The sequence below is a fragment of the Catharus ustulatus genome, chromosome 3, assembly GCF_009819885.2.
Source record: "Catharus ustulatus isolate bCatUst1 chromosome 3, bCatUst1.pri.v2, whole genome shotgun sequence".
NCBI classification, from domain to species: domain Eukaryota; kingdom Metazoa; phylum Chordata; class Aves; order Passeriformes; family Turdidae; genus Catharus; species Catharus ustulatus.
The window spans coordinates 42,196,307-42,223,090 of NC_046223.1; the positions used below are offsets into that span (position 1 = coordinate 42,196,307).

The 26,784-nt window shown below is 43.4% G+C and overlaps 2 protein-coding genes across 2 annotated transcripts in view; one reads left to right on the forward strand and one right to left on the reverse strand.

The window, feature by feature from the left end:
- The window catches only part of KIF25 (kinesin family member 25), an 89,205-nt gene that overhangs the window by 56,799 nt on the left and 5,622 nt on the right, over window positions 1-26,784 (forward strand). The gene's annotated exons all lie outside the window — the stretch shown is intronic.
- FRMD1 (FERM domain containing 1) overlaps window positions 1-26,784 on the reverse strand; it is a 42,884-nt gene that overhangs the window by 6,262 nt on the left and 9,838 nt on the right. Inside the window, exons 2-13 of the mRNA XM_033054582.1 lie at window positions 26,376-26,540; window positions 21,561-21,651; window positions 12,666-12,751; window positions 10,481-10,557; window positions 8,577-8,763; window positions 6,279-6,434; window positions 3,957-4,022; window positions 3,680-3,748; window positions 3,324-3,498; window positions 2,118-2,453; window positions 1,849-1,977; window positions 1,062-1,141 (exon numbers count right to left, since the gene is read on the reverse strand). Of these exons, the coding sequence (XP_032910473.1) occupies window positions 1,062-1,141; window positions 1,849-1,977; window positions 2,118-2,453; window positions 3,324-3,498; window positions 3,680-3,748; window positions 3,957-4,022; window positions 6,279-6,434; window positions 8,577-8,763; window positions 10,481-10,557; window positions 12,666-12,751; window positions 21,561-21,651; window positions 26,376-26,471 (1,548 nt within the window). The 5' untranslated portion in view covers window positions 26,472-26,540. The remainder of the gene's footprint in view (window positions 1-1,061; window positions 1,142-1,848; window positions 1,978-2,117; window positions 2,454-3,323; window positions 3,499-3,679; window positions 3,749-3,956; window positions 4,023-6,278; window positions 6,435-8,576; window positions 8,764-10,480; window positions 10,558-12,665; window positions 12,752-21,560; window positions 21,652-26,375; window positions 26,541-26,784) is intronic.

Below are 26,784 nucleotides of genomic sequence, written 5' to 3' on the forward strand. Positions count from 1 at the left end.
CAGAACTGTTTTTGTAAAACAGATGCCTCATGATCATTTAGCATGATAGCTTTAGTAATAACTTTAAAAACCTTAGAGGTTTAAGCAAGATGTCCACTTCCAGTCATGAGCTCTTAAGTCTTCCACTCAGATAGAAGAATAAATTCATTATGATTGGTACTATATAGTCTTTAGTTTTGGAAAAAATTACCAAGGTTTTATTCAAATCTCCTACAGCACTTTATGGACTATTTTGCTGATAAACAAAAATTTCTTACCATTTCTGACTGGGTCCAGAAAGAAACATGGAAAATTTAAAAAATAAAAAAAGTCTTAAGAAGTGGTTGAAATTCTTGTTAAGAGTTTTAGATAAGGTAAATTTGGATTAAGAGAGGGAAGAAAGGGTAGAGGTGCTTTTCTTGTGGTTTTTGCTTTGTTTGGTTGGGTTTTTTTTCAATAAACCACAACACTTCTACCCAGTGGATACAGCTATACTTTGAAAAGAAGTCTTAAAAAAACATTTTAATAAGCTTCTTCCAAATATAACTTCTTCTGTGACGTACTTTACCATACATAGTTTCCCTTTCTCAAGTGTTTGATGAAAAGAAAATCTTGACAACAAAGATTTCAGTACACACAGACTATAATCACACAAATGATATAACAACTAGAGCTTGAGCATCTGGTTTCGCTCTGATGTAAGCTACTTCTGGCTTCAAGATGATCAAGTTTGCAACTCATATCCAAACTGCATAGATGGTTTTTGCTCTTTATTGCACTGAAAACCTGGAAACAGTTGATTTTCCATGTCCCATCTAGAAGACTAAAGGTAGAAAGTAACTGGCTTGCAAGATCTCCCTGCTGATTGCTCCAAACCTTTCTATACTATTCTGAGCCCAAATGATGGTCTTGTCCTATTCTTGAGAGCAGCAGCTGGCCAGCAGCTGGTTTTGATTACACCATGTAAAAATCAGTGAAATCCAAACTAATCCAGGTGTCCTGATTTACAGCTGTCTCCATTACACTAGACCTCGGTTCAATGCCCACACACAGACCTTCCCGCTGAGCAACTTCTCCCTTACCTGGTGAAGGGATTCCACACTTTGGCCTCTCATTTTGATTAGTGTGACTTGCACCACAGACAGAGATTCCTGATTTATAGCTGCAAAGGAGAAGCAGGAAGTGAAAAGCATTGCAAGTTTGAGGTTTTGTAGAAAAGGGAAGTTGTCCTCACAGGCCACATTCCAAAAGCGCTATCCTCTTAAGATAAATACACATCATTAAGCACCCTCAGTGCTCCACAAGATTGCTCACAAGTACTCATTTTTGGCCCTAAAGATCAATGTTTGAAAACTTTCAAGAAAACAGTTTCTTGCCAACTTCTCCCATTTTTACCCTTCGTCCTTTGCTATAAAAGCTGTATGTATTAACACCAGAGAGCTCCTGCATAACCCTGTTGCCTAGCATTCTCTGTATCACAAGCCACAAAACTTTACCTAAGAATTCCTGTGACCATCCCATTATTCTGAAGCAAAGCCCCTTGGCTGTTTTGTGGCATACAAGATATTAAAGCATATTCCTTTCCTAAAAATGGTTTACCTCAATTATCTTTTTGTCATTAACTGAATACAAGCTTGGCACATTTAGAGAAGGGAGACTTTGAGGAGCACAGAGGAGAGTAGCACTGTACAACACACAATGCTGGCCTGTAAACTCTAGATGAGCTGCCTGCAAATCCTGTTGCAGTAGGGCAGTAAATAGACTGGCAGCTGTTTTGAAGGAGATAAGAGTTTTCATAGATCCCTCAGATTATGCCTGTTGCTAGAGCCTTGAAGAACAGCACTGAGCAGCAGCAGAAAGCCATCTCACCTTGGCAGCTAGCAGCATCTAGAGGCAGGGATTCAACAGATTCTCCCACAGTGGCCTCCTCTAACTGGTCTCCCTCTAAAGGCTCATCTACAGGCATCTCCTCTGGCTCATCTACTGCCAGCTCAAGCTCTAGGAGGAAGAGAGCAGCAGGAGAATGGTTAGCATTACACTTGTGCTCCAAGCTGCTGTACAGTCTCTCACTCCCTGCCCTCCTGCAGGAGAAGACAAAAGTCAGCTTAGAAGTTGCTCCACATGTCCAAATTCTTTACCATCATCCTGAGTGTCATCTTCAGCCCGCCCTTTGCTGCCACTGTCAATGCCAGAGCTACCGTAGCTGATGGTTGAGCTGCATGATTTCTCTTTCCTGTGCACCCGGTCAATGCTGAAGGGCTCATCCACCGACATTTCCACGGACACACGGTGCCTGGAGTCAGCCTCGATGCCCGAGGTGTGGGAGCTGCCGTGACTCCCTGTGGAGTGGCGCGAGAGGCGGTTATCCCTGTGGCTGCCCCCGCTGCTCCCGCTGCCACGGGAGTTCTTGTCACACGGGTCCAGGTCCATGTCCAGAGTGTCACTGATATAGGACTCCCGGTAGCGCTTCTTCTCTGAGGAAGAAAGAAGGGAGAAACCAGTGAGAACTTTAAGGAAGCCAACAACTAAGAAACAACTGCTGCAGGTACTGAACAAACACAGGAACAGCTTTATATTTTGTTTGCTCAACAGATGGATGCTCAGGTGGTTGTAAAAGAATTAGTCATACTCGCAGTAAACCCAGCATCTCCTAAATTAGAACAGGCAGGTAGAGGCAGTTATGATACAGAAAACAGTAGGTTTCAGAGTGAAGGTCAATAACAACAAAGCAAAATAAAAGCAAACAAAAAAAAGGAATTACTTAGTGAACTTCAGTACTTAATCTTTAAAATCAGATGCACTGATTGGTTCTTGAAATACCCACCCCTGCATGAAGTCAGCTAAGAACAAGTGGTTTTATTCCTGTGGCTGCTATTTATTAACGATTTATTATTTCCCCCATGGCTTGTATGTGCTGAGGGTGGTTGAGAAATCCGTGAGACACTAACGGACACAAAACAACTGAGGGCTTTTTGCCCACAGGCACTTGATCAGTGAGCCTTTGTACAGGTGACTGGCATATGCCTCTGGTTGCACCCACACAGCTCAAGGCCACTGCTGTAACCCCACTGAAGGGAAAGACAGAAACCACTTGAAAGAAGATATCACTCCTCTACTGCTCTCACACAAACATACTTTCTGATCAGAGTCTACAATGTGGGAGCCATAAATACTTCTCGGAAATGGACTTGAAACGTACCTAACACCTCTGTTTCTATCACTGGCTGCCTGATAAAGCAGAAACACCATTAACTAGATGAGACGAGGCACCATGAGACAAGAGGAGAGACTAACAGACTGCACTCTTCTTCTTACCAAACTCACTTGGGTGTTCCCTAACATACCTTCAGCCTCCTCCAGTTTTTGGATCTGCTTCAAAACTGGCTGAATATTCAGAAAGAGCCGGTGGCTGTTGCTGAGTAGCTGCAGCAAGTGGCGTGACCTGAAGGGGCAGCCCGTGTAGTAAACCAGTTTCCGTGCAGAGGGCAAACCATCTGGCTGGATTTCAAATTTTTTCCCCTGCACAAAGAGGAAAGATGCCAAAGAAATGAGCATTTTCAGCCACACAGTTACCAGATATAGTTGTGGTCTTGTGTGCATAAGTGACAGGACCTGACACAGCAGCGTGGGGAGGCCATCAGCTTTGCCACATCCCAAGTTGGCAGTCACTGGCAGATGGCCTCCATTCCATCATACTCACCAGAAAGGCCAGCTTCCCGATGTGTGACCAGGGGAAGTCGTAGAGGAGCTGGCGAACGTGATTCACCTCCTGCAACACATCAAACTCAAAGTGACACAGGGACTGGCAGGTACAGGGTGGAGTCAGCGATGTGCAAAGAATTTGCAAACAACCAAGAATTTGAGATATGTGGAGCCTGGTGTTCACAGGGGAATCAGAGGAGCCTCGGTGAGGGGGGAGGACAGGGAACTGGGCAGAGTTAATGCTACACCAGAAGGCTTTCACAGCAGTCTGTTACCTGATAGATGTGCATTCCTCTCAGGGTCAGGCCCAGGATAACTGTCGGTCGATCCTCCTTCTTATCCTAAAAGAACAGAAGAGTCAAAGGTTAATCTACAAAGACCATGCTCTTGTTCTGGCACCTACTGCAGGAGAGGTAGCAGGACTCCTCATCAGATGCCATCAGCTCATTTGGTTTTTATTATGTTTGTAAAGTGCACCTTGCCTTGTTGACCCCTGAAATACCTACACCTAAAATCCCCTCATGCTGGGAGGCTCAGGCATTTCACCGGCATATGTCCTAGCTTCCCTGGACAAGGAATTCTGTAGCTTTAGTGCTTTGAGGCTATGGACAATTACTGTTCTCAGAGGTACCTTGTAACCTCTCTTGTAACCACGTGCTGTCTCTGCTGTCCCTATGAACATGCATCACTCTGGCTCTCCAGGTGACAGAGAGCCCAAAACAGAAGAGGAAGCCATTCTCCTTTCCTTGCCACAGCACAGCTGTTCCCATCCAAGGGTTTTTGCTAGATTAAGGAGGAGCTAATCAATGCCCAGTTACTGGGACTTTCATTCTAACATTTGACCTTGGTGTTGGGAATAGGTGCTTTTACATGAGTTTTATTACCTGGGTTGAAATACTGTCTGACTTTTAACTCATGCTGCATCTTGGTATGACATACTTGGTTTCTAATCAGATTCTTTTGCTTGAAGACTAAAAAATATCATAAACTAATTCTTTCAGCCTCTCTAACACAGCAGAGTTACGGAGGGGAACACATGCATTTTGTTAGGAAGAAAAGTAGAAAGAAAATTTTGGGAGTAAAAATGTATGGGCTCACAGACCTCAAACTTTATGTTACAACTTTCTCTCCTCATCTGGCTTACAAGATATAAGCCTTGTGCTGTCACATTATCTCACCCTTTGCCCCTGGTATCATCTGTGCCTTCAGTTCAAAGTCACTAAGAAATATTTTCTGCCTCCTAAGGACAAAGAGCTTCATAAATCAGTATTGGTCTGAATGAGAGATATGGAGTGTGTTATGTTTTCTTTTGCAGTTCCCAACCTCAGTAGAAGCCATGAGGAGGGTGTTAAGACAAAAGTGACTGCTTTTGAAATCTCAGGGCAGCCAGCACACCAACACCTTCACCTGGCATCCCTCTGTGCTTGATCAGGCAATCTGTGACCCAAGCATCACCTAGGAGGAACATCTCTCACCACAAAATGAGATAACTGTGTCACACAGCAGGAATAAGACATATTAAGGATCAACACAAGACATGGAAGAGTACATTATGCCTGAGTTCAAGTCAGACAGGAATTTAAGTATTAAGAGCAACCAATTTCACAGCCTTGGTGTTTTCAGATAAAAAATCCAAAAATAAAATTCAGTCCTAACAGCTGGATTTCTTATGGCATTCAAGTGTAACTAACTCTCTCATGACTGCATCATTAACAACATTAAGAATCAAAACAGAGAACAGAAGATAGGTAGGTGAGCATCTATGGTTTGCAAGGAATTAAGCCTGGACTACTGATCAAAACTTATTTTCTCTAGAAAATCCATGTTTCTTTAGTAACTAGAGCTGTTGGTATGTTCAGAGGATATAAATACTTCCCAGACATAATTCCCACTTCGCACAAAAACCCCAAAAATTTAATTATGAGTCTGACAGAGTAGAGTGTCTCCATTTGGAAAAAAGGCCCAAGAATTTCCTAATTGCATAGGCAGGTTTCACTCACCTAAGTGGAACAGAAAACTTCTCATTAGTCCTTTTTCTAGATCTAAACACTCAACATGTGAAAATGAATCACCTTCTGTTTAAGCAGGTATGGGTGAGGAGTTTAACAAACAATAATGTAGGAATCCAAAACTACTGAGAAAAGCATACAGCTGAGAAATCACCAAGCACTCTGGCAGGGTTGAAGAAGGAAGGAGATACGAAAGTTGGAATGACCCAGTGTCACCTTCAGTTATTACACAACATTTGTGTGAAAGCTGGCCAACCTCTTGCCATTATTTCAATGAACTACAACAAGAAAAAAAGAGGCTTCATTGATTTCCCTGGTGCAATTCTACTGAGAGGCAGGGACAAATATTAAGTTTTGCCATTCCTGTGGCCAGTTTCTCGGCTGAGGAACAAAACGAAATTCCAGCTATATCTGTATATTGGCAACGGATTTGTTTGTGGGAACAGGCCTCATTGGCCGAGCATTTTAGATTTGTTTGCCTCTGAATGAGAGGCAACTGTCCCTCAGACAAACAGAGAGAGAAAAATGCCATGGTGCACTCAATTAATGATGGGAGAGAAGTTCAAAATAAGAAGCTCTTTGTTTAACCTTCTGCAGCCTGTAGAAATGGACGGGCACATCTTCCAGCAGGCAGGATTCCTTAATGAACTTCAGCACTGCTTCCTTAGCACTCAGCCCTTGTTGTTCTCGGTGCATCTCTGGGGCATGTTTCAAGATGTAGTCGCTCCCCCTCTTTGCAATTATCTAAACCACAAAAAAAAACAAACAGGTCAGCAACCCCCATGAGAAGCAGCTGTGATCAACAGCACAGCAGTGGCTGGAGGAGGTTCATGTATTCCCTCAAGATGTTAGTCTGTGTTTGCCTCTACCTCCCTGGAGGATAAGAATTTAAAGCAGCCCAAATGACATCGATGTCTCCAAACAGATCCTAATGGCAAAACTGTAACAGACGAAGACTACAGCAATCAGCTCTTTGCATTTTTAAGTATTGGAATTAGTTTTCCTAACTGTTGGCTTCCATAAATGTTTATGGTCAGATAACAAATACTCCTCTGCATGCCAACACAATCAGCAGCAATATCTCTGAAGAGACAGAAATACTAGGTTTTCCTTTTAAGACCAGAAACTACACGTTAGGCTTATTTAGCATTTCCATTCTCAAAGGGGTGGATAACACTATCTCAAGGTATTTTTTTATCTTTTAGGAGTGGTTGGCAGGCACGTGGCTTCACTAAGCAGTAGAACAACCTGCACTGGGCTTTTTGCTCCTGCCCTGTTCCCATGTTTGCCCACGTGCCCTCTCGTACAAGGCTACCGGGCAGCTCAGCCCTCTCCCATGCCCAACTGATTCCTTTCAGGCTGGGAGTGGCAGTGACAGGTAAGAGGGATAAATTGGCTGAAATCACTTTCCAACATCCCCCACCGCCAGGGGTGGTACCTGAGGACATCCTGCCAGAAACAACCTGGCTCAAACCAACCAGACCCCATCACTACCCAGGTCCCAGTTACATTTTATATTAAACCCCTTGCTTACACTGTTTGCTAACACCTCTGCATGCCCTGCCAGATTAGCTGCCCTCCCACAAGGAAGGCTGGCCTTGGTGGAGGGCAATATTGATGCCATCAGCTGTGCTGTGTCAGCAGGAGGAGATGTGCCAGCTCCATGGCTCAAAGCTGGGTGGGTCAGCCCAGGGCAGCACTGCCTCTCCTCACTGGCACGAGATTTGGAGCAGCCCTTGGCCAAATGATATGAAGCATGTGTTGAAGGAAGTGATTGTGTTGGAGGAGGAGGCTGCTCACTATCTCCCCATGGGAGCCCAGGGGCAGGGAGAGAAGCGTCCTCACGCCTGCCAGATTTTTCTGTTTGTAATGATGTAATAAATCACGCACATACTTGCTTGGGGTTGTGGCTCAGCACAGGTGAGCAACAGTCTGTGATAAGCTCTTTAACTGCCTCAGAAACAGCACACAAGATCCACCTTTTCCAGCCCTTTGTTAGCTACTGCCTGACAGGCACCCCATAAGAAGGAATGGCATGGGATGAGGGCCTGTTTTCTGGGAGAAAGGCATGCTGCTGCACAGCAAGGCAGTCAGACTAGGACTTGGGCATAAAAGAGACTATCAGTCTTCAAGACAAGTTCTGTCACTGATCTGAACCTTCTCCCCAAAGCAGGGGACAGTGCCATCTGACAGGGGAGATGCAACTTGCCTGGGACAAGCAGCCAACTAAAAGAGTCTTAGCTAATTTACCCTCATTTGACAACTAAATCAAATCTTGGCTGCAAGTCCTGAAGGGCACAAGTCACACACACATGCTTATAAACAAACATGCAAATGCTTTCTCTTTCCTCTTACTACACTTGAGGCAAAGATTAATGACAAACCAGGCACCAGAGGCACTGCACAGAGTAGTATTACCCCTGTAGGGCTGCGATCTATCCATCCCTGAGGCAAGCATTACAGAGATGGGAACAAAGGGAAATGGACTTGGCTTTGCAGCCCTGAGGTTTTCTAGAGAGCTTGGGTTGTGCAGATCTTGCTGATGTACCACTGGAAACACACAACCCTTTAAGCTATAGAAGAATTAAACTAAGACACCTGCACTGTCAGAGTTATTCGTGTGACACCAACACACTCCATCACCAAAGAAGGATCTACCATCCACCTCACTGATGACTGAACCTACAGTGCACCAACAGGAATGGGCACCTACATTCAGTGGAAAGAGATATCTCCTGAGGGACCTTCAGGGTGATACTCTACCCATCTGCCTGGCCATTGCAATGGGAGCTGGGGAAGTTGCATGGCTGCAGTTAGGTACCACCGTGGCATAGCTCCTGCTGCATGCTTAATTTGTTGACAGAAAGGTTCCCCCCTCAAACTTACCCATTGTGGGAAATAAGCCTGAGGTTCAAAATATTTGCCAGCATGGACCTTCTCTCTGTAGTTGCCCAAGTCTGCCTGTAAGCTGTAGGCAGCCAGCAAGAAGTAGATCTCTTCTTTGTGGTTGCAATGAGACATAAGTACTTGCTCTTTGAGATGGCAGTAGTAGAGCTGCCGTGCCACCTTATCGCTGCAAGACAAAGACAAATTTACTTCAAGAACAAAGTTCAGATAAGGCCCCTCAAAAACATCATTCTGCTGAGAAGAGGGATTAAACTTTGACATGTCTGATGTGTGCCAATGCCACCCTGATACAATTGTGCGTATAAGGAGCACCAAACCAAGATCAAGGTCTTCTCCCACTAAGTGTTGCACAAACATGAGGAATGGTAGCTCCTACCTTGAGGAGCATGAGATCTAAGAAATTAGGGCAGAAGGTAGATGAAAGAAAAATCACATCACACCTGTTTTGGAGACTGACTACAATCAAGCACTTATGTTTCCCTGGAAAGCCTCCTGTAGCAGCCAGGAGATTCAACTTCCTTGGACTCCCAGTTCTGTTTCTTGCACACCTGTCCTCCTTTCCCCTCTAAACTTGGCACTGCATTTTTGTTTCACCATGCCTTAGGCTCATGATAGTTTTCAACAGCTAATTCCCTGCAAGGTAGATCAAAAGACATGGGAGCCCTGGGCTTGTTTTTGTCTTCTTCCTCAAGCTGCTAAACAGGGATTCTCTGATAAGGAATAACTGTGGCATAGTCTTGATAATCCACACCCCCCCTGCCCCCAGAGATCATGGGAAGCAGGCTGCTGACATGTACATGTAGATGAAGTGCTGGACACTACAGCCTGCTTGTAAAAGTGTGCAAGTATAGTTTGAAGGGGCCAGATAACTATCTCTGCATGGCTCTACAAACCTCTCCAATTAAACTACTAGTGCAAGAGAAATATGCCTGTGATGGTGAAAGATACATAACTTGGGAGTGGCAGAATGATACGTAATCTCTTTTTGTACCAAAAAAAAAAGCAAAATGAAACCAAAAACACTTATCAGCCAAACAGACACCATAAGAAAGAGTCCCCTGCATCCAAAAATGAAAGACTGTGGAGAGAGAAAACAGAAAACCACAAGCTTTGTTCAAGACAAGAACAAATGCCAACATTTTGGTGAAGATTTTAATCCACCTAAATGATCCCAGCTCTTGGCTTCCCTCAGGGACAGAGCCACACCAGAAGCGGTGATGTAAATTAACTCTGTCAGTTGTTCATTTTTAACTACCTCATCCTTTGTTCTGTACCATGGGTGAGGGTGGTGCTGTTTTGAGTGCAGCCCATATTCCATGTGAATGGACTACAAATGAAAAACTCTAACTTGTGAAGTAATTTCTTTTGTCCATGTGTGAAAGTCCATTTCCAGGAGTAGATGGCACAGAGCACTACTCAAATACAAAAAACAAATCTAAAGCATGTGCTCTGATATTATATATATACATATTATCTATCTATCTATCTATATATATATATATATATATATATATATATATATATATATATACACACACTATTTTTTGGTATATTCATCCGGTGCCTTTCATACAACCAAAAGACACAAGCAAAAGAGTGCTTAATCGTGTTTTGATAATGCCGTCATTCAACATGCTCATGCAACATACATGGAAAAACAGTCACAATTTTCCTAGAGATATGGGGTATGATTCAGGCAGAAAACATTAATAGCTGAGTGAGTAAGTCTGTGAAGGTCTTAAAAAAAAAAGTCAAGCAGATTTTTAAAGCTTATTTCAATGAGCTCACAGAGATGAACTTAAGAAAGAAACATTATTTTTCTTTCACTTTAAGAATGCATTGAATAATTCAAAATAAAGTAATTACCAAAGAAGAGAACTTACCCTATTACTCTTCCATTTTCTACATAGTATTGTACTCTAAAGAATGCAACAAATGGAGGGCTGAATTTCTCTGTCCCCTAGAGCAAAGACAGAAGATGAGTTAAATTATGATCAGCATCCAAAATTCCTGTTACCCTATCTGGTAATGTTCTCTCCTCCAAAATTCACTCCTCATACTGCTTTTCATTTTCTACTCTTAGCTCCTGGCAAGTTTTAGGGGGAGTCTGACTGTCTTGACAATAAGGCATCACAAAACATTCAAACAGGTTGAACAACAAAATATCCTAGGAAGAGCAGAAGATTTTTGGATAGAAGGGATGAGCTGGTGTAAGAGCCCCAGTGTAGCCTGGGGACACCCAGGCTGGCCCAGAATTACCTAGCTCAGCACCTGGCAGCACCACAAACACATTCGTGCTGAATGCAGCAAGTTTAACCCTGCCTCCCTCAAAGCACCAGGCAAGGTGGCAGGGCAGCGTGCCACGCGGGCACGGCCACGGTGTTTCCAGGGCACTCCTGGGAGCATCCATCCATCCATGCATCCATCCATGCATCCCTGCACCACACCACATCACTCAGCACGGACACACGTGCTGCCACGTTCAGCAGTCGCTGCCTGGGGCTGAGGCGCACCAGCCTGGTGTCCTCTCCGAGCCTTTGGTTTGGCAGGGCTCGTGGTTAGTTATTCACACGTTCCTACAGACCAAAAGGCAGTGCTGGTGTCTGCTTCACACTGAGGAGTGCTGTTAGAAAACAGCCAGCGTGAGGCCTGTTGTTACAACTACAGACTACCTTTCCGACTTACAAGCTTGTTTGAACAGGAGGAAAAAAAGTAAAAAGGAACATCTCACTAGCTCATTCTCTCATCTTTTCTGTTCTGCCACTTTAATGTTCACACAGGTCATTTTGCTCCCACAGGCAGCTTCAAGGCTTTGCTGGTCAGACCCATGTCACTGGGACAAAGTCCATGGCATGCCCTCCAAATCTGATGCAGACAGCTTCTTGATCATGCAAACATCTCCAGTTTATTTCTGGAATTTGTTCATAGTCATCTTATTTTATCAGCTGGACTGGGCTTTCCACCTGAAACCTCTTCATAGGAATTAAATTCTTGTCAACTAACCCAGTCCAACAGGCAAATTCATATCAGACTGCAGTACTGCCAATGGCAGCTCATTCAGTCTTTTATGATTCATATCACGCCAGAGGTTATCCTGACCAGAAAAACATAGCAAGAATCCAATCACAGAATAACCTCAAAGCGTCCCCCATCCTGAGGCAACCAGAAACACCTGCTTTGGGAAGCTCTCACTGGCTGGACAGACAGCCCCTCTGCATGACTCTGGCTGTTTTTGAAGTAACTCTCACTCATTTCAGAAAAGCAGAGCACATGCCTGGGGGTAAGAGAGATCCCTAAACCTCACTAGTAATCTCCAAACTTCTATAAGCAGCAGAAATGGCAAGTGTGCCTACTCTGCAAAAAAAAAAAAAAAACCCTTAAGCAAGGTGGAAAAATAATTTACAACTTTTACAGCGACCCAGTTAAGATATCTGAAAGCAATTTTATGCTATACTTTGTTCTAGACTGTGGCTCCTCTATTAATGACACACACAAACAGGCATTATCATGTCTGAATGAACAGTATTAAACAATTACATGGGCTTGTCTTTATTTCATGCAGCTTTCCCCTCTCTTGTCAGGGCTAGTTAGCCATAAAAACTAGAACTCATCTCAAACAAAATATCCTTCCTTTCTCTCCACTGTCCTTTTGCACATACTCTGGGAAAAGTCACAGCTCCAGTAATTCCCCTCGTATCAGATTCAAGTCACAAAAGCTTATTTTAGGCTGTTTAGCTTAAGGATAAAAATGAGGTCTCCAGACTAAGACCCAGATTAAATTCAAATGGAAAACCGACCAACTGACCTTCTCCACTTTTGCAGCAGCCAAGCAGCAACCTTGTGGTTACTACTGCTCAGGTAAAGTTCTATAAGGGGCTGGTTTACCTCCTTTAATTAATTGTACAACTATGAAAAAGTCACTGCATCTCGCTACTGAAAAGTATTCTACATCTTCAAGATGTAGAATACTTCAAGATATCCTCAAGAAATGCTTTATGGACCTTAGTTAAGAGTTTTCATTTCACTGTGCAGCCCAATAAAAAAGCAGCAGCCGCCTAAATTAAACACTTCTCTTACTTTGGTCTCTTTCTTCCATTCCTTTGAAAAGTATTTGCTAAGCTTCTGCTCCAGGTCTATAAAAACATATTCATTATCTGAAAGATAAGAAAAAAGGAATTCAGTGTAAAACAATTGGAAATTTTTAGTCATTAAACATTTAGATGACTCTACAAGTTATTTCAAAGCAATACATTTGCTGACCAGGGAATAGACAGGGCAGGGGGAAAAAAATAAAAAATAGAGTACTCTTAAGTACATGTGCTACTCCAGACAGCATGGAAGGAAGGTGATTCATGCCTTCAAGAGATCCCGAGCTAAAGATTTCCAAACACCTTAGCCAGAACTGCAGAATTCCTGCTTTATAATCAAGAAGGTATTTACAAAAAAAAAAGAGAAACATCATCTTACCCAGCAAAGTGTACCATCAGCTTACCAGATTCAGTTTTTTATTATCAGACAAGCAAGCCCTACCCAAACTTGTATTCTGCCATCACGTAGCACCATGGTCCAACATGGCAAAAGCAAGTAAACAGAGTTGGGTATTTGACAGGTTTCATCCTCTGCATGTGAAGGGAATCCTCTGAAAGGGTGAGAAAGAAGTGAACCAAACACAAACGCCTTCCTCAGAAGGTCTGGTGTGTCCTGCTCACACCCAACTTCTTTAATACAAGGAAAAGATGAATGAAAGGAAGGGAAACCTGACCTGCCTCAAAAGACTAAAGGACCAGGACTTACTTTCCACCCTAGTAAGAGTGATCACAGCCTGAATGGCACATCATCTTGAAAGAGGTTTGTGCTTTCAAAGCTGATGTTTCATAGTACTGCTTACCAATTATCAAATACAAACAACTCAGCCAGTGAGATTTTTTCCTGAGTCTTCAAGTCTCTTAGAAAAAAAAAAAAAAAAAAAAAAAAAAAAGGCAAGACCTGACAGGTGTTTCAGGCTGCAGCAGCAATGCCAGCTGAGCACATTCACCTGACCAGTCCCTCTACTCTTTGATCTTGCTTAGGACAGTGTTTTGACAGGTGACACAAGTGTCAAGATGAAGAGCTTGCTCCTTAAACATGAAAGGAGCAGGAGTAAAAAGGGGAAGAAAAAAAAAATAAAAAAGAACCTTTCACAAAACAAACTTCTGCCCCTTAAGACCAGCCCAGATTTCCAAATGAGAGCCTGCACTCATGTCTGTATTATGGCAGATGCAGGCCTTGCATGGCCAGTGTTGCAGTAGGTGTTGAAGGGGGCTCTGAGCTACTCCATGGCCACCTTCCAAAGCATTCCAGCTCCTTACAGAGGCAAATACAACAAATATTTTCTTTGCTAGCTTTCAAAAAACAAGCAAGCAAAACAACCTCTAATCGCCACCTCCTTCAGCTCCCACCTCAAGTTAAAGAAATCACATCCGGTGCTATCCAGAACTGGCCCACACATCACCCTACTAGGAAACCTTCTGTAAAATAGTAACACCGGATACAAAAAGGGCAATGCCCAAAAAAGTCCTGTTTCTGTCTCCATGCTCTTTCCTGCATCGTACTGTTTGCAGCTGTAGTTTTAATACACACTTTTGTTTATGGCATTACTTGACATATCACCCACAGAAACAAAACAGTATTAACAGTACCATCGAAATAGCTGTGTGGAATTTCTGAAAGTGTCCGTGGTGGGAATTTAAGTGCTGTAGCACACGAGATGATATGGAAGTTTTTTGGCTGTTTTGACAAGGAGAGGAAGAGTTTTTATCATCACAGAGATTGCATGTTGCACCTGCCTCTTTCACTTCTGTCTGTAAGATAAGGTGGCTAGGGGCTACAATGGCTCCAGTCCTTCCTTGTCTAGGTCCACTAAGATCAGATAACACTCCCTGGAAAGGGCTGATACAAGTCCTAGTCAGTGAGAGAGAGATGGGTTTGTTCATGTTAGGCTTGTCTCTGTCCCTTGTCAGCTGCCAAGCTGGTAAGCATTGCTCCATAAAGCTTTTAATAAAAGTAAGTAAAAGCTCATTTAGGGAATCAATTGCACAGCAAGCGACTGGAATGGGTTAACACAAGCATGCCGCCCAGTCCCTCCCTAGGCTTTGGCAGTCCTGGAGCAGGGGAAACCCTCCACTATGGGCTCTCCACACAGCACGGGGCTGCTCCTGATGGCACAGCAGTGCTGGGTGAAGCCCATATTGGCTCTGCCTGCACTGTGGTCTTTAGCTGACACCTTGTTAAAGGACTTGTAACAAGCAGAAGGGTCAGTTTTCCTTTCTAGTTGAAGAATGAACTAGATGCTCAGAGGCATTTAGAGAAACATGTTAATTATTCCTCAATCAGGAGGGGAAAATTGCAACAGCAAGCACAGTGCCATACTCTGAACCATCCCATCACACCTGAATATTAGGTCAGAAAGGGAAAAGTGTGACAGAACAGTTACACTGCAGTAAAGCCATTTTTTACCCACAGCCCCTCTTTATCTGCCACGTTAATTAGGTTAGAGATGATTTTGTGAGGGCACAGTTGTCATACCTGAGGATTCCAGGTTATTATCAGGCCTACTGGGAGATACACAAAAACCACAAGAATAAGCCAGGCTACAGGAGGACACCCCAATTCATTATCTCTTCTTGGGGGTCCCACTCCTCCCCAGCCCAGTTCAGCATCCTCCCTCCTGTGCAAGAATGCAGCACTGCATTCCTGCCTTAATGAAGTTAATATTGCTGGAATGTCAACCTGCAATGTAAGCCTCCATCTACAAAAACAAAGAAGTATTTCCCTCCCCAGCCCTACTGCTTTGTGGATGGCTTTGTTATTTTTTTTTTACACTGGATTAATGATGAAACCCTAAGAGATCTTTTGTCAGATGCTAAAACTGTCTGCTTTGAAAATAAGCATCTCTTACAGATATGAGGGCACCAAACTGCAGCACCTCTGAGCAGTGCCATAAAGGACAATATAGAAATGCACAGATGGCCCCCTTTCCAGGGAAGAATAAATTTGATCTGTGGATCCAAAAAGGGCTGGATACTCAGCAGGTACAAACTGTCATTGCTTCACTGGCCTCATCTGAAGGACAAGTGAAAGGTACTGAGAAGCTGACTGAGAAGCATGCATGCATAAAACTACATTCTCATCTACCTGCAGCTATTGACACCAAGTTCATGAATCTCATCTCAGCACTGTAGGTGATGTTACAAATACATCAGCTTCTCTTGAAAAGTTCCCCCATGTAGGTATGTGCAGATACCAGACATGGCACAACTCACCAGTGCACTGCACTGCAAACCCAAGAAATGCATCTGGACAGCCAACTCCTTTGCAGCAAGGCAATTGACATATTTCTCCTAATTTCACCTTTAAGAATTCTCAAATGAGATTGAAAGTTTATGCTGTAAAAATCACATTTCAAAATAAGCAGTTACCAGAAATGCAAAACACTTCTACTCTGCAAAATCAGCTTAGTACATTTTATGTATTTAAAAAAAATATAGGACACGCATTGTTGCAAAAAAAATAATATGCCAGGTCCCCAGTTAGAAAAAGATGACATAGTTCCAGTGAGTGATGCAGACTTACAATAGGCACTATTTACACTGCAGGAAAAAAGGGAATAGAAAATTATGGCTGTAATACAGGGTCAAATCAGTTCCGAGTCATTGTTAACCTAAAGGCCATTATTTTGCATTAACCAGTTCCTCCTCATCTCATTTTTTATGAAAAGTAAGTTCTCTGCATAAAAGCTAAGTGATGGTGAATGCCAAAAAACCTGTTCTCTGCCTGTGCCCATTGAGGGCTAGGAGCACCAAGAAATTCCACAAAGGTGTCCTACCAAGAGTCAGAGCTTAGGCCCATAGGCAATGAGGAAGATCCCATTAAAAAATGTGGCTGAGTCATGTATATTTTAGCAATGCAACTAGACAGTCCAGAAGAATAGGATTCAAATAAAATATAAAATTTGCGAAGCCAAATTTCCACATAGCAATCATTTTCTGCCTGAAAGAGAAGGGAAAAAATTATCCATGGCTATCGTGCTTAACTCTTCCCAGATGCTTCAAGAAGCTTCATGGCAACACCACTACATGCCCTGAGGTGCAACAGGAAAGAGAGCAGGAGCAGGACAGAGGGATACTGGGGTGGGGAAGAGCTGAAGCTTAAAAAAACCCAAAAAACAATGAAATTCCGTACAAAAAAATACTTCACAACACATGCTGTAGACCTCACATAAGCTGAACACCAGCATGGATTTTCCTATTTGTTTATTGAAGAAGAACTGGTTACACACTCCTTTTGCATGTAAATCTCCCCAGGCTTCCAAGCAATTTGGGAAAAATCACTACCCACATGGCACCTGCTCCCAACCACCTCTGCATAACTTCTCAATGCTCCTGGTGTTACTTTTCAAGCCAATAGAAAGAAACGTCCACTTTCTGACACGTGGTTGATTAGTTTACGATAGGGTCTAAAAGAAGTTAGTTCAGGATAACCTTGTGTTTTTAGCTTTAGCTGGAAATGGAAAGTACACGTATCCCAAGTGAAGGGAAGAATCAAACAGAGGCTGGGAGTAAAGCAAGGGAGGTCCTGGCTGAGGTCACTTTACCTGGGATGGACACAAGGCACATGGAGGGTAGCATGAAAAACGACAATATCAAGAAGCCTGAGATCATGTGGTGTTAGGAACTGTTGAGGTCTGAACACTGAGCTAAAGGCTCAGTCATTCCTGGTAATGGATAGGTACTGCAAGAATTTTATGTTGGCATCTTACATTTAGCAACAAGGCATGCCCAGACAAAACTCTTCAGACTTCAGTAGTGTCACAGGGAATTCTTTTGCACAAGAGCTGCAGAACCATTTCCAGCACTGCTCATCCAGGGGCAAACAAACCCTTTGCAATTCTCAGGCAGGAAAGCACTTGGCTAGATGTTGCATACCAAAGGATACCAAAGGAGAAATGATTGACAGCAGGTACAGGCAAAAAATTGCCTTCATACGAGGAGACCATGTAAGTACTTTCAAGGAGGACTTTATACTCTCTGGACATCTGAAGTCCTGCAATTCCCTCTAGGTGGTACATTTCTGCAGGTGTTTTTCTTATATTGCATTTAACTTGTCTGACGTACCAAAGTTAATGTAACAGAGTTCTACCTTAGGTTAGGATACAGGGGAAATTCATAAAGGAGATGCAAGGAGATTTAAGAGAGGACAGGCAAGAAGCAGGGATAAGGAAGAAAAGGTATGTAGAAATTATCATAAGGTTTTTCAGAGAACTTTTGTTACTTGTCTCCTAAGAGACCCTTTGTTATAAAAGATACTCATGTAATAGAAAGATAACCTGGTAGCATATTCTGTCCATGAACTTCAGTACTGGAGGATATAGAGATGCAGAAGAGTTAACTGGAGGCAGAGTGGTTTTGGCAGAGTTAATCACTGAGCTCCTTGGTAAGCATGTGCTGGGAAGCGTGGGCCTGGCAAGGTGAACAGCCATAGCTTCAAAAGACAAAGCTTCACCCTTGAGGCAGGGGAGCTGAAGCAAAGGGATTTGGTTTCATAAGAAAGCCAGCCTGATAAATTCATAAGAGGGCAGAGAGACAGTGGCAGGGTATAGGAGCTGCAGTCTTGCTCCTTCCCAATTGAAGGCTTCCATCTGCTTAGGTCAAGCAAGGTTTGCTCCTAGAAAGGCATCACCCAAAACTCAGGATCGAAGGGATCTGGGTTATAACAACAAAGGAAGCCTAGCTGTTCTTTGTCTACTGACAATCAGTTTTGTTTCAGAAGACTGAATGTGTTGCTGCACACACTTTGTGATAACAAGGGGGAAACCTCCTGCAGGGCACTAGATAAGGTTGACCCCATAGGAGGATTTGCCATGTAAGACCCAGCTGCTGAAGCCTATAGAACCAGATTGAACCTAGCAGGGTTGCAGGATCTTTCACTATAAACTAAAGTTAAAGGGGGAAAAAAACAAAACAAAACAAAAAAAAAAAACCCAAAAAAAAAAAAGGCACTTCAGCAGAGCAGGAGCACATAAGGTACGGCCTGCCTGATGATCCATGAAAAAACTAGAAGAGCAACATGTCCCAAGGTTTGTAGGACCTCCTATTAATGCATATTCCTGAACTTGATTTTCAAAGTGATCAACTTCTTATAGACACCATTTTTTTTTCTCCTCAGATATATTTGGTTGAAGCAGTTTTTCTCTTGAGAATAAAAAAGCAGTTCAAGAGCAGAGGGGGTGAAAAATTCTATCCTGACATAGATAAATTCTATCCTGACAAAAGCTCTATCCTGTTACTGTTACCCTTAATCCTGAAGCTCGCCCTCAGCATCTGCAATAGCCAGAAGAGAAGGCAACATATTTAGGCATCAAATGGTGGGAAACTCACTCCAAGACCTACAACTCAGACCTTACAGCATTCATAGTTTGCAGCTTGCACAGTGCTTTATGGTGCCATTTTCCTTTTTGGCACACTTAGGGGTTAAATTTCTGTTTATGATTAAGGACCCCAACCTCTCCCCCTCCACACATACTTACTATGAGACCAACTGAGCATTAGTGTATCTGTACAACGTCTGCAGGTCAAATGGGCTCCTAATCCAGATAATCCATGCAGTGTGATTGGCTACAGTTCTGTGGAAATCCTTTAATTTTCATTCTCTTGCTATTGCTGACAGTCAGGGTTTTGTTGACAAATTAGCAGCAAAGTAATGGATGCAGGTGGATTAGAATACCTTGCTTTGCATGTGGCAGTATCAGACTGCCAGAAATAAATATGCATTAAGAAACCAGGAAAGATATCATTAATAAAACAGGGTGGCTGTTTTTAAAAAAATGTCTTCTTGAAGCTCAGCACAGAGGTGAAAGCACGGTGAAGGAGAAGTTTACCTTGTTCAAAAGTGCAGATGCTTCCTCCCCATTTTTTGGATACCTAGCTGAGCCTTTCCTGACAGACCAGGTACATGACCCCCTTCACAGCCTCTGTGGGATGCACACTGACTTGATACTCAGCCAACTTAAGCATCTACAAGGCAACCCTGGGAATGCAAAACTTTCCCAGGCCTCCCCACTACCTGACCTGAGCACTTCCCTTTTGGAGATGATGGCTTGTTGTGAAGTCAAAAATCCCTGAGAAGCAGGCAGTGCCTTAAAGGCTACTGCCAAATGCCAGACTCAGAGTGCTACACTTGCTGTAGAAGCAAGACCTCAGCTAGCACAGGCAGCAAGGGAGACAATCACCAGTCTGTTGACCGAAACAAGGCTGAGAGAGACCAAGCTGCGGAACAGAAAAAGTATTTCCATTCAGGAAAGCAAATAACCAACCCCTGAAACAAACAAAAAAAAGATGTTAATTCAGGTTTCTGGACTCTTGAAACTCTTTTCCTTGACTTTTAAAGAGCTTTCTGGAAGAATTAGCTGCTATAAAAAGGAAGAATACTTTCATGAAGTGAGAAGACTGTTTACACTCAAAGCTGTGGACAATATACTCTAAAGTCTGGTCACAACAGCTTTGTTATGCTCTTTGGGATGCAGCGGTTACAATGCATTTCCAACAGGTTGAAAGGCAACTGCTGCAATAGGTATTTTGGGACCAGAACCCCTGTGCTTGACAGGGTGAAGGAAACTGCTTCACAGAAAAGGTGTGAGGGAAGGAAAAAATGAAACAAAAAACAAGGGGGAAAAGTGAAAGAAACATAGGAAGAAAAGGAGAAGAATTCAAAGAAAATAGGAATGAAATTGCCCTGTCTTACAGGAGAGGACAAGGGTTCCAATTTCAGCCAGGATGTCCTGCAAATGGAATAGGCAAAATTTGGTGTTAAAAAAATGTTGCAAAGGGGAGGACTCAGAAACACAGATGTGTGAAAAAAGTTAAGAACACTCAGGTCTCATCACATTTACAAAAAACTGTGCTGGTTTAAAGCAAAGGTATATTAGGAATCTCTTGGGGACTTTAAACCAAAGACTTTAAGACCAAACCTTATAGAGATAAAAAGCTTATGTTCCTCTCAGTTTGAATGCTGCACTAAAAAAAATGAGAATGAGAGCATAAAGGAAATGAAATAAACTTAGAAAAATCCCCTTATTTTATCCTACATATTTATAAAGAGGCAAAAGAAACCTTATTTAGAAGAACTTATAAAAGACTACTGCAGTTTCAATGAAATATCTAGAATTGCAGTAGTAAGTAACTTGAGAAAAGTTTTTGGAGGAGAGACAAGTCTTTTAGTGCTTTTGGAAATGTGGGGAGGCAAGATAAACAAGACAACAGATCCATTTCTAATTACTAAGAGTTGGGGTGTGGGAAGGAATGCCAATGCTTACACCATACCAGAAATGTGATCTCTCATATCAATTGGCTTCTTCAAGGCATCATCTTAACACCATTTTCTGGCCAACACTAATCCATAGGACCAAATAAACTGGACTTTAATTCATGGACTAAGAAATTTTGTATTTCCCATGTGATATTTCAAAACCCAATGTGTCCCACGCATGCATTTAGTCCCTTGCAATATTTTGAGTTTCCTCCCCAGAGTCACATTCTTCAGTGTAACTTCAGAAGATAAGTAACACTTTCAGCCCCAAAGTCCTTTTAAAATTCACCTCCTGTTCAATACCTGTAGTTTTGAATATAGTAACAAATATGTTGACTAGCAACTCCCACTACAGGAGGGAAAGAAAGCCCCACAAAGAGGTGGAATCCAAGAACAAAGGTGGAGAACAAAAGCCCCCCCTTTACTCAATTTGTCTGCCCACATACCAAAGATCAAAAGAGCTCTGGGAAGGCTCTGCATAATCTACATACTTGGTGACCTTATTACAATCAAATTCCCCCCGCAGGCACAGCCACTGTGTATATATGCACACACTGTAAATACACAAGCGGGTCTGTGGATGTTTGCCAAGTCACTTGCTCGTGCATTGAGTTTGCTTACTTTTAACAATGCTGAGGCCAAAGAAGTGAGGCTCTTTAATCTTCACTAAATCACAAACTTGCTGAAAGAGCTCCTGTCCAGTGGCTTTGACCTGAAAGACACAACCAATCCAACATTACAGATGGTTCACACACCTGGATGGGGCAACTCCAAAGAGAAGAGTTGCAGGCCAATACATTTTTGGGTACCAAAGCAAAATACCCAAACACAACCATACAAGAGAACATGCTTTGTTTTCAGTATTATTGCTATTATCATGGAATAATAATAATTAATATTTACGGAAATGAAAATACTGTTCTCTTGCAGAATTTTTTTTAAGGAAAAAAACCAACCCCAAACCCAAAAGTTTTCATTCAGGAGAACCAGGAACAAAAGTACCCAAACAAACACACAAGTCTGAGTAGCACACAGAGGAGTTGTGTGCCCCACACAGAGGAGCTTCTTCTGTCTCCTGCTGACTTCTAGTCACACGGCCATTAACATCTTCATCTTTAGCAGCTGTTACCAAAAGTCTGTAAGCCCTTGCCTGTTTCCTGCACACTGAGACCTTCCAATACCCCTGCCTCCTGTAATACACAGACTGACCCAGAAGGAGCATGGTTCTGATTAAATGCATGTGCAGATTTGGATGTGTACTATGACTGGAATATTCCCCACTAAATGTCCCCCCCATCTGTAATCTCATTTCCCCTGTCCCACTGCACCATCCCAGGAGCACTGAGAGACAAACCACAGGCACACACAGAAACCCCCAAACCCACAGAGGCATGGGGGAAGGAGTTCAGAGAAAGAGTAGATGGAGACAACAGAACAGCATTGACACAGACAACCTCAGCTCAGGCCATGGTGCAGCTGAAAATGGGCCAGGACCTTGGATCATTACCCCTCTGCTGGATGATGCAGATTGGCAGTGCCAGGAGCAGCTGTCTGCAGGGGTATAGTGCAGGGCTACCTACCGAGCAAGAAAGATGAAAGGGCAGAAGTTCACTGCTTAATTCCCCTACGAACCAATCACCATCCTAATTTTTCAAGCTCTTTTGGTGTAGGTATGCCACACACCCCAGCAACTGGCTTGCACTTGCCTCACTGCCCCAGGTTGTACCATGTCACTAGACATGGACAATGGGAAACAGGAGGTCATTTAAGTACTCATTTTCTTCTACTTGACAAGGCATCAGGACCCAGACACTCACTACTGTTTTATCAGGAGCTTTGAAGCCTGCACTACACCAATGCAAACACGTGTAAGCTTTGAGCAGGGAGGAGGTAGTGCACAGTTCTGATAAGACCCAAAACCACATCTGGGTATTATTATGAGTCTCCATGTGAGATTGCACCCTTTCAATCCACATCTAGATGCAGTGTTTGGTTAGACACCCAGAACACATTTGGAAGGTAAAGCTGGGCACAGAGCAGTCTCTTTTGCCAAAAAAGCAAGTTCTGAGCATGTTCTACCTGGGAAGGATTTGCTAAGATGTGACCTACCTCTAGCCAGAATGGTTATGGGCATACAAGAGTCACTGGCAGCTCAGGACTCTGTAAATGTTACACAATTAGATGAATTTTCTAAGTGGCAAGTTTTCATACCTAAGGGAAGAAAAACCTGCTTTAGGATACTCAATTCTAGCGAGCTGAGCACTACAAGAGACAGTTTTGCGGCACTCAGCTCTAAAGAATGATTTAAGCAGATTTTTTTGCACAGCAGGTATGTTACTACCACCTTGTCCATTCTCCTCTTGGCACTTCCCTTCTGTATCAAGTTCTACTCCCAACCTTAAAGGCTAAGCAATAGCCATTACATTGGCAATTGCTGCTCCCTCCTCTTACTCTCCCCTCTGCTCAAAGCAACTAATACTCCCCTTTGCATTTTTCATCTGGGTGCTTCTCTTTGGACTTTCCTCCCTATGTATATGGTTCCTGTGCCAAGACTGATCCCAGAAATGCTATGACTCATTCCTTCCACTGATACTCAGCTTTGCCCCATGTCAGGCTCAGGGCTTCTTTATACGTGAAATTTAGTCCAAAGTGAAACTGAGTGCAAGTTTACAGAAGGTAACTGCTACTCCAAGGTCATTCTGTGTACAGATATTCACATGCATTAGTTGTCCATATCTATTTTTCTTGGTAAATATGCTTTGAAACATCAGCTCTCCTGTTCACAGAGCAACTGAAAGATTTCAGACCTGTGCTTGCCATTCACAAACACACAGGACCTCACCAGACTTCCTCCACTGCAAAAATTTCTCTCACTTTGCCTTGCCCTCCTCAGGGCAGCTGGTGAGCTGCAGCACCCACTAGTCCCCCTCACTGCTCTGCTTCTCCTCATGTTCACAGTAGGTCCCAAGAATGCAATTTTACTCCTCACCATCCCCCCAGATTCATTGTACATTCAGAAAGGTAGGCATCGAAGCTAATTAAAAGATGCTTGATTGTGGGGGAACAGAATTGAAAATGGCTCCTGCTCTTTCCTCTTCAACAGCTCTATCTGTGAATGGTGTAAGACAAACCCATTTTAAAGAGTAAGCTTCAATCTATATGTGACCACATAAAACACATATAGGTAAACTCTTATCTGGAAGGGTGGAATTTATAAGGGAGGAGGGAGGGAGGACTTACCTGCATAAACACTGTGCTTATCATGGGAAGGATCTATAATTTATTCTGCTGGAAAGATAACCATTCCTACCTACCTCACTGAGCTGCAAGCTTGTTTAGTATTTGCATTCCACACTGAAGAGGTTAAAAGGCTTTGGAAATCTTTAGTAGTGGCATGATTATTCTAATAAATGCACAAAGTGTCATCTGTGGTTGTGCTAATTACATTTGGGTTCTACCAACATCACTAGAAAATTGCCTTGATGTTTCTTTAAAAAAGAAAAATCTTTCCAGCTGTGAAATCTTAATTTTTGTTGCTGTTTTGAATGAGTGTTGTGGTAAAGTCAGAAGCCAAATGAAAAGCTGTTTCTGGTGACTTGCCCAGCTGTAACAGGTCATGTTTCACTCTCTATGCAATTAGGACACAACTGTGTGTTGAGGTCTCATGTTTTGGCCCAGGCAGCTATTCCCTTTCACATGCAGGCATCTCCAAGTTCACACTTTCCCAATTTCCCAAACACGAAAGAAAGGGGTATCAGAAATGACAAGAGCGAATGTCTTTTAAAGGAATACAAAGGGGTGCTGTGGAAGATTTCTCTGCAGGACAACGTGGTGATGCACAAGGCACCCCAGCTTTTGGAGGGGCAGCAGGCTGGGACAGGACAGGGGAAAAGGAGGGGATGCAGCACTTTTCCTCTTGCCCTGTCAGTGCTCAGTGCAAAAGACAATTTCTTAGGTTTATCAAATATTTTGGTGGTACTAAAAAAAGACATGTAGATGTAGCACTTAGTTACCTGGTTTATTGGTGGACTTGGCATTGTCACGTTTACAGCTGGACTCAATCTTAAGAGTCTTTCTCACCCCAATTTTAATTTAGGATAAAGTGCAGGTTTTTGTGATTTACTGCAGCATGACCCAGTGGTGAAGGAAGAGCTGAGTGCTCCATTCAGGCACAGTGAGGAGCAGTGACAGTGTCAGCCCTGCTGGCTCACTGCCCTCCTGCACCTTCCCTGTGGCTGGCCAGCTCCGCTATCTCCCATCTTTAGCCTCCCTGATAAGAGCCATAAGAAGGTGAGATTTAGGGTCAGCTGCAACAGACCATTACCCAGGCCTGTACACCTGCTGCCAAGAACTTAATTAAATCATCGTTTCCTGCCTTGCACAAAAACCAGCAGATTGCAGAAGCCTTCTGGGGCAGTGGATGGGCTGGGTTTGAACCAGTAACCTAGAAGCAGAGTGTCCCAGATTTTTCTGCTAAAGCTTTATTCCATCCAGCCCTCGAGGCTGTTCAGTTAAGGACGCTACACTTACACACAGCAGGTAGGAAAATTCCGACATGGATTTTGAAGATTAGCACACATAGTTTCAAAGGCCACCGTTTCAATCAAGTACTTAAAATAACAGTTCATCTCAACTGTCTTCTCCCCCTCCTCATCCCAAAGCAGGGGAAAAAACCTACCCAAAACAAAGCCAAATCTCCCCAGCCCACACATGAGTGCACGCACACGCTCACAGGAGAGCACTTATCTTTGAGACTTGCTTGTCCTCTGAACGCCAAGTGCCTCTTGTCAGCTCAGTTTCTCACAAGTTCAAGGAGCAGCCGGCGTGGCACAAAGAGGCACCGTGCTGTGCAGACACCGTGCCACCCTGGGCAGCCAGCTGAGCTGGCTGTGCTGTCACTCATCCACACTTGGAGACATTTGAGGCAGCAATCAAAGAAATGAAGCAACTTACCTCGATTTTTTTTGTGTACGAGTACTCAAGAGGAGGGAAAAAAACCCACCCTCAATGGCTGTTTGCCTTGGACTCTTTGAAGGGATCTGCAGGTTATCAAAACCAGGGAAGGCTGGACTCTTTACAAGAGTAAACAGTCATATGTTGGGTACACTTGCTAAGTAATCAAGGTAATTCAGGTTCAATTTTTCAAAAACTGTTGGATTATTACCATTATTATAACCAGCAAAACCATTCAGAGATAATAAAACATAAATAACAACAGGAAAAGAGCAGAGGAGACCCCCACCCTACAACATAGCCATGACTTTTAACAAACTCTGTGAATGAGCTGGAGCTGCCCAAGTAGAAAATGGAGCACCAATTACCCTAAGCTGGCTAATAGCCTTTTGGTCAGCAGACCTGCACCAGGCTTTTGGGAGAACAATGGGAGCTCACAAAACTGAACCGTGGCCGCGATGCAGCGACCTCCCGGCCACTCACCCCGACGGCCAGGCTGAGCTGCTCGCGAGTGGGCAGGAAGACGCAGACGCTCCGGATCTCTGGCTGCATCCTGCCTGCCAGCAGTGTCCTGCTCATGGTGGGCAGCTCCACAGTGGCTGGGCTCTCCTCTCCAGACAGCTGTCAGGCTCCCTTCATCCCATGTACCTGTTGAAAAGGCAAGAGCATCAGTGCTGTGCTTCTGTTGGCACTGGGAGCAGCTCGCTGCATGCATGTGATGAGATGTTTAAAAACAAAAACACTCCCAACAGTCATCCATTTTCCAGGGCCAGTCAGTGTTTCCAGCAGCATCACGGCACAAATCAGGCAGCTTTTAAACAGCTTGAAAGTCCCAGGAGAGTGTCATAAAGCAATGAGGGCTCCCTGGAATAACAAACCAGACTCAAGGTTT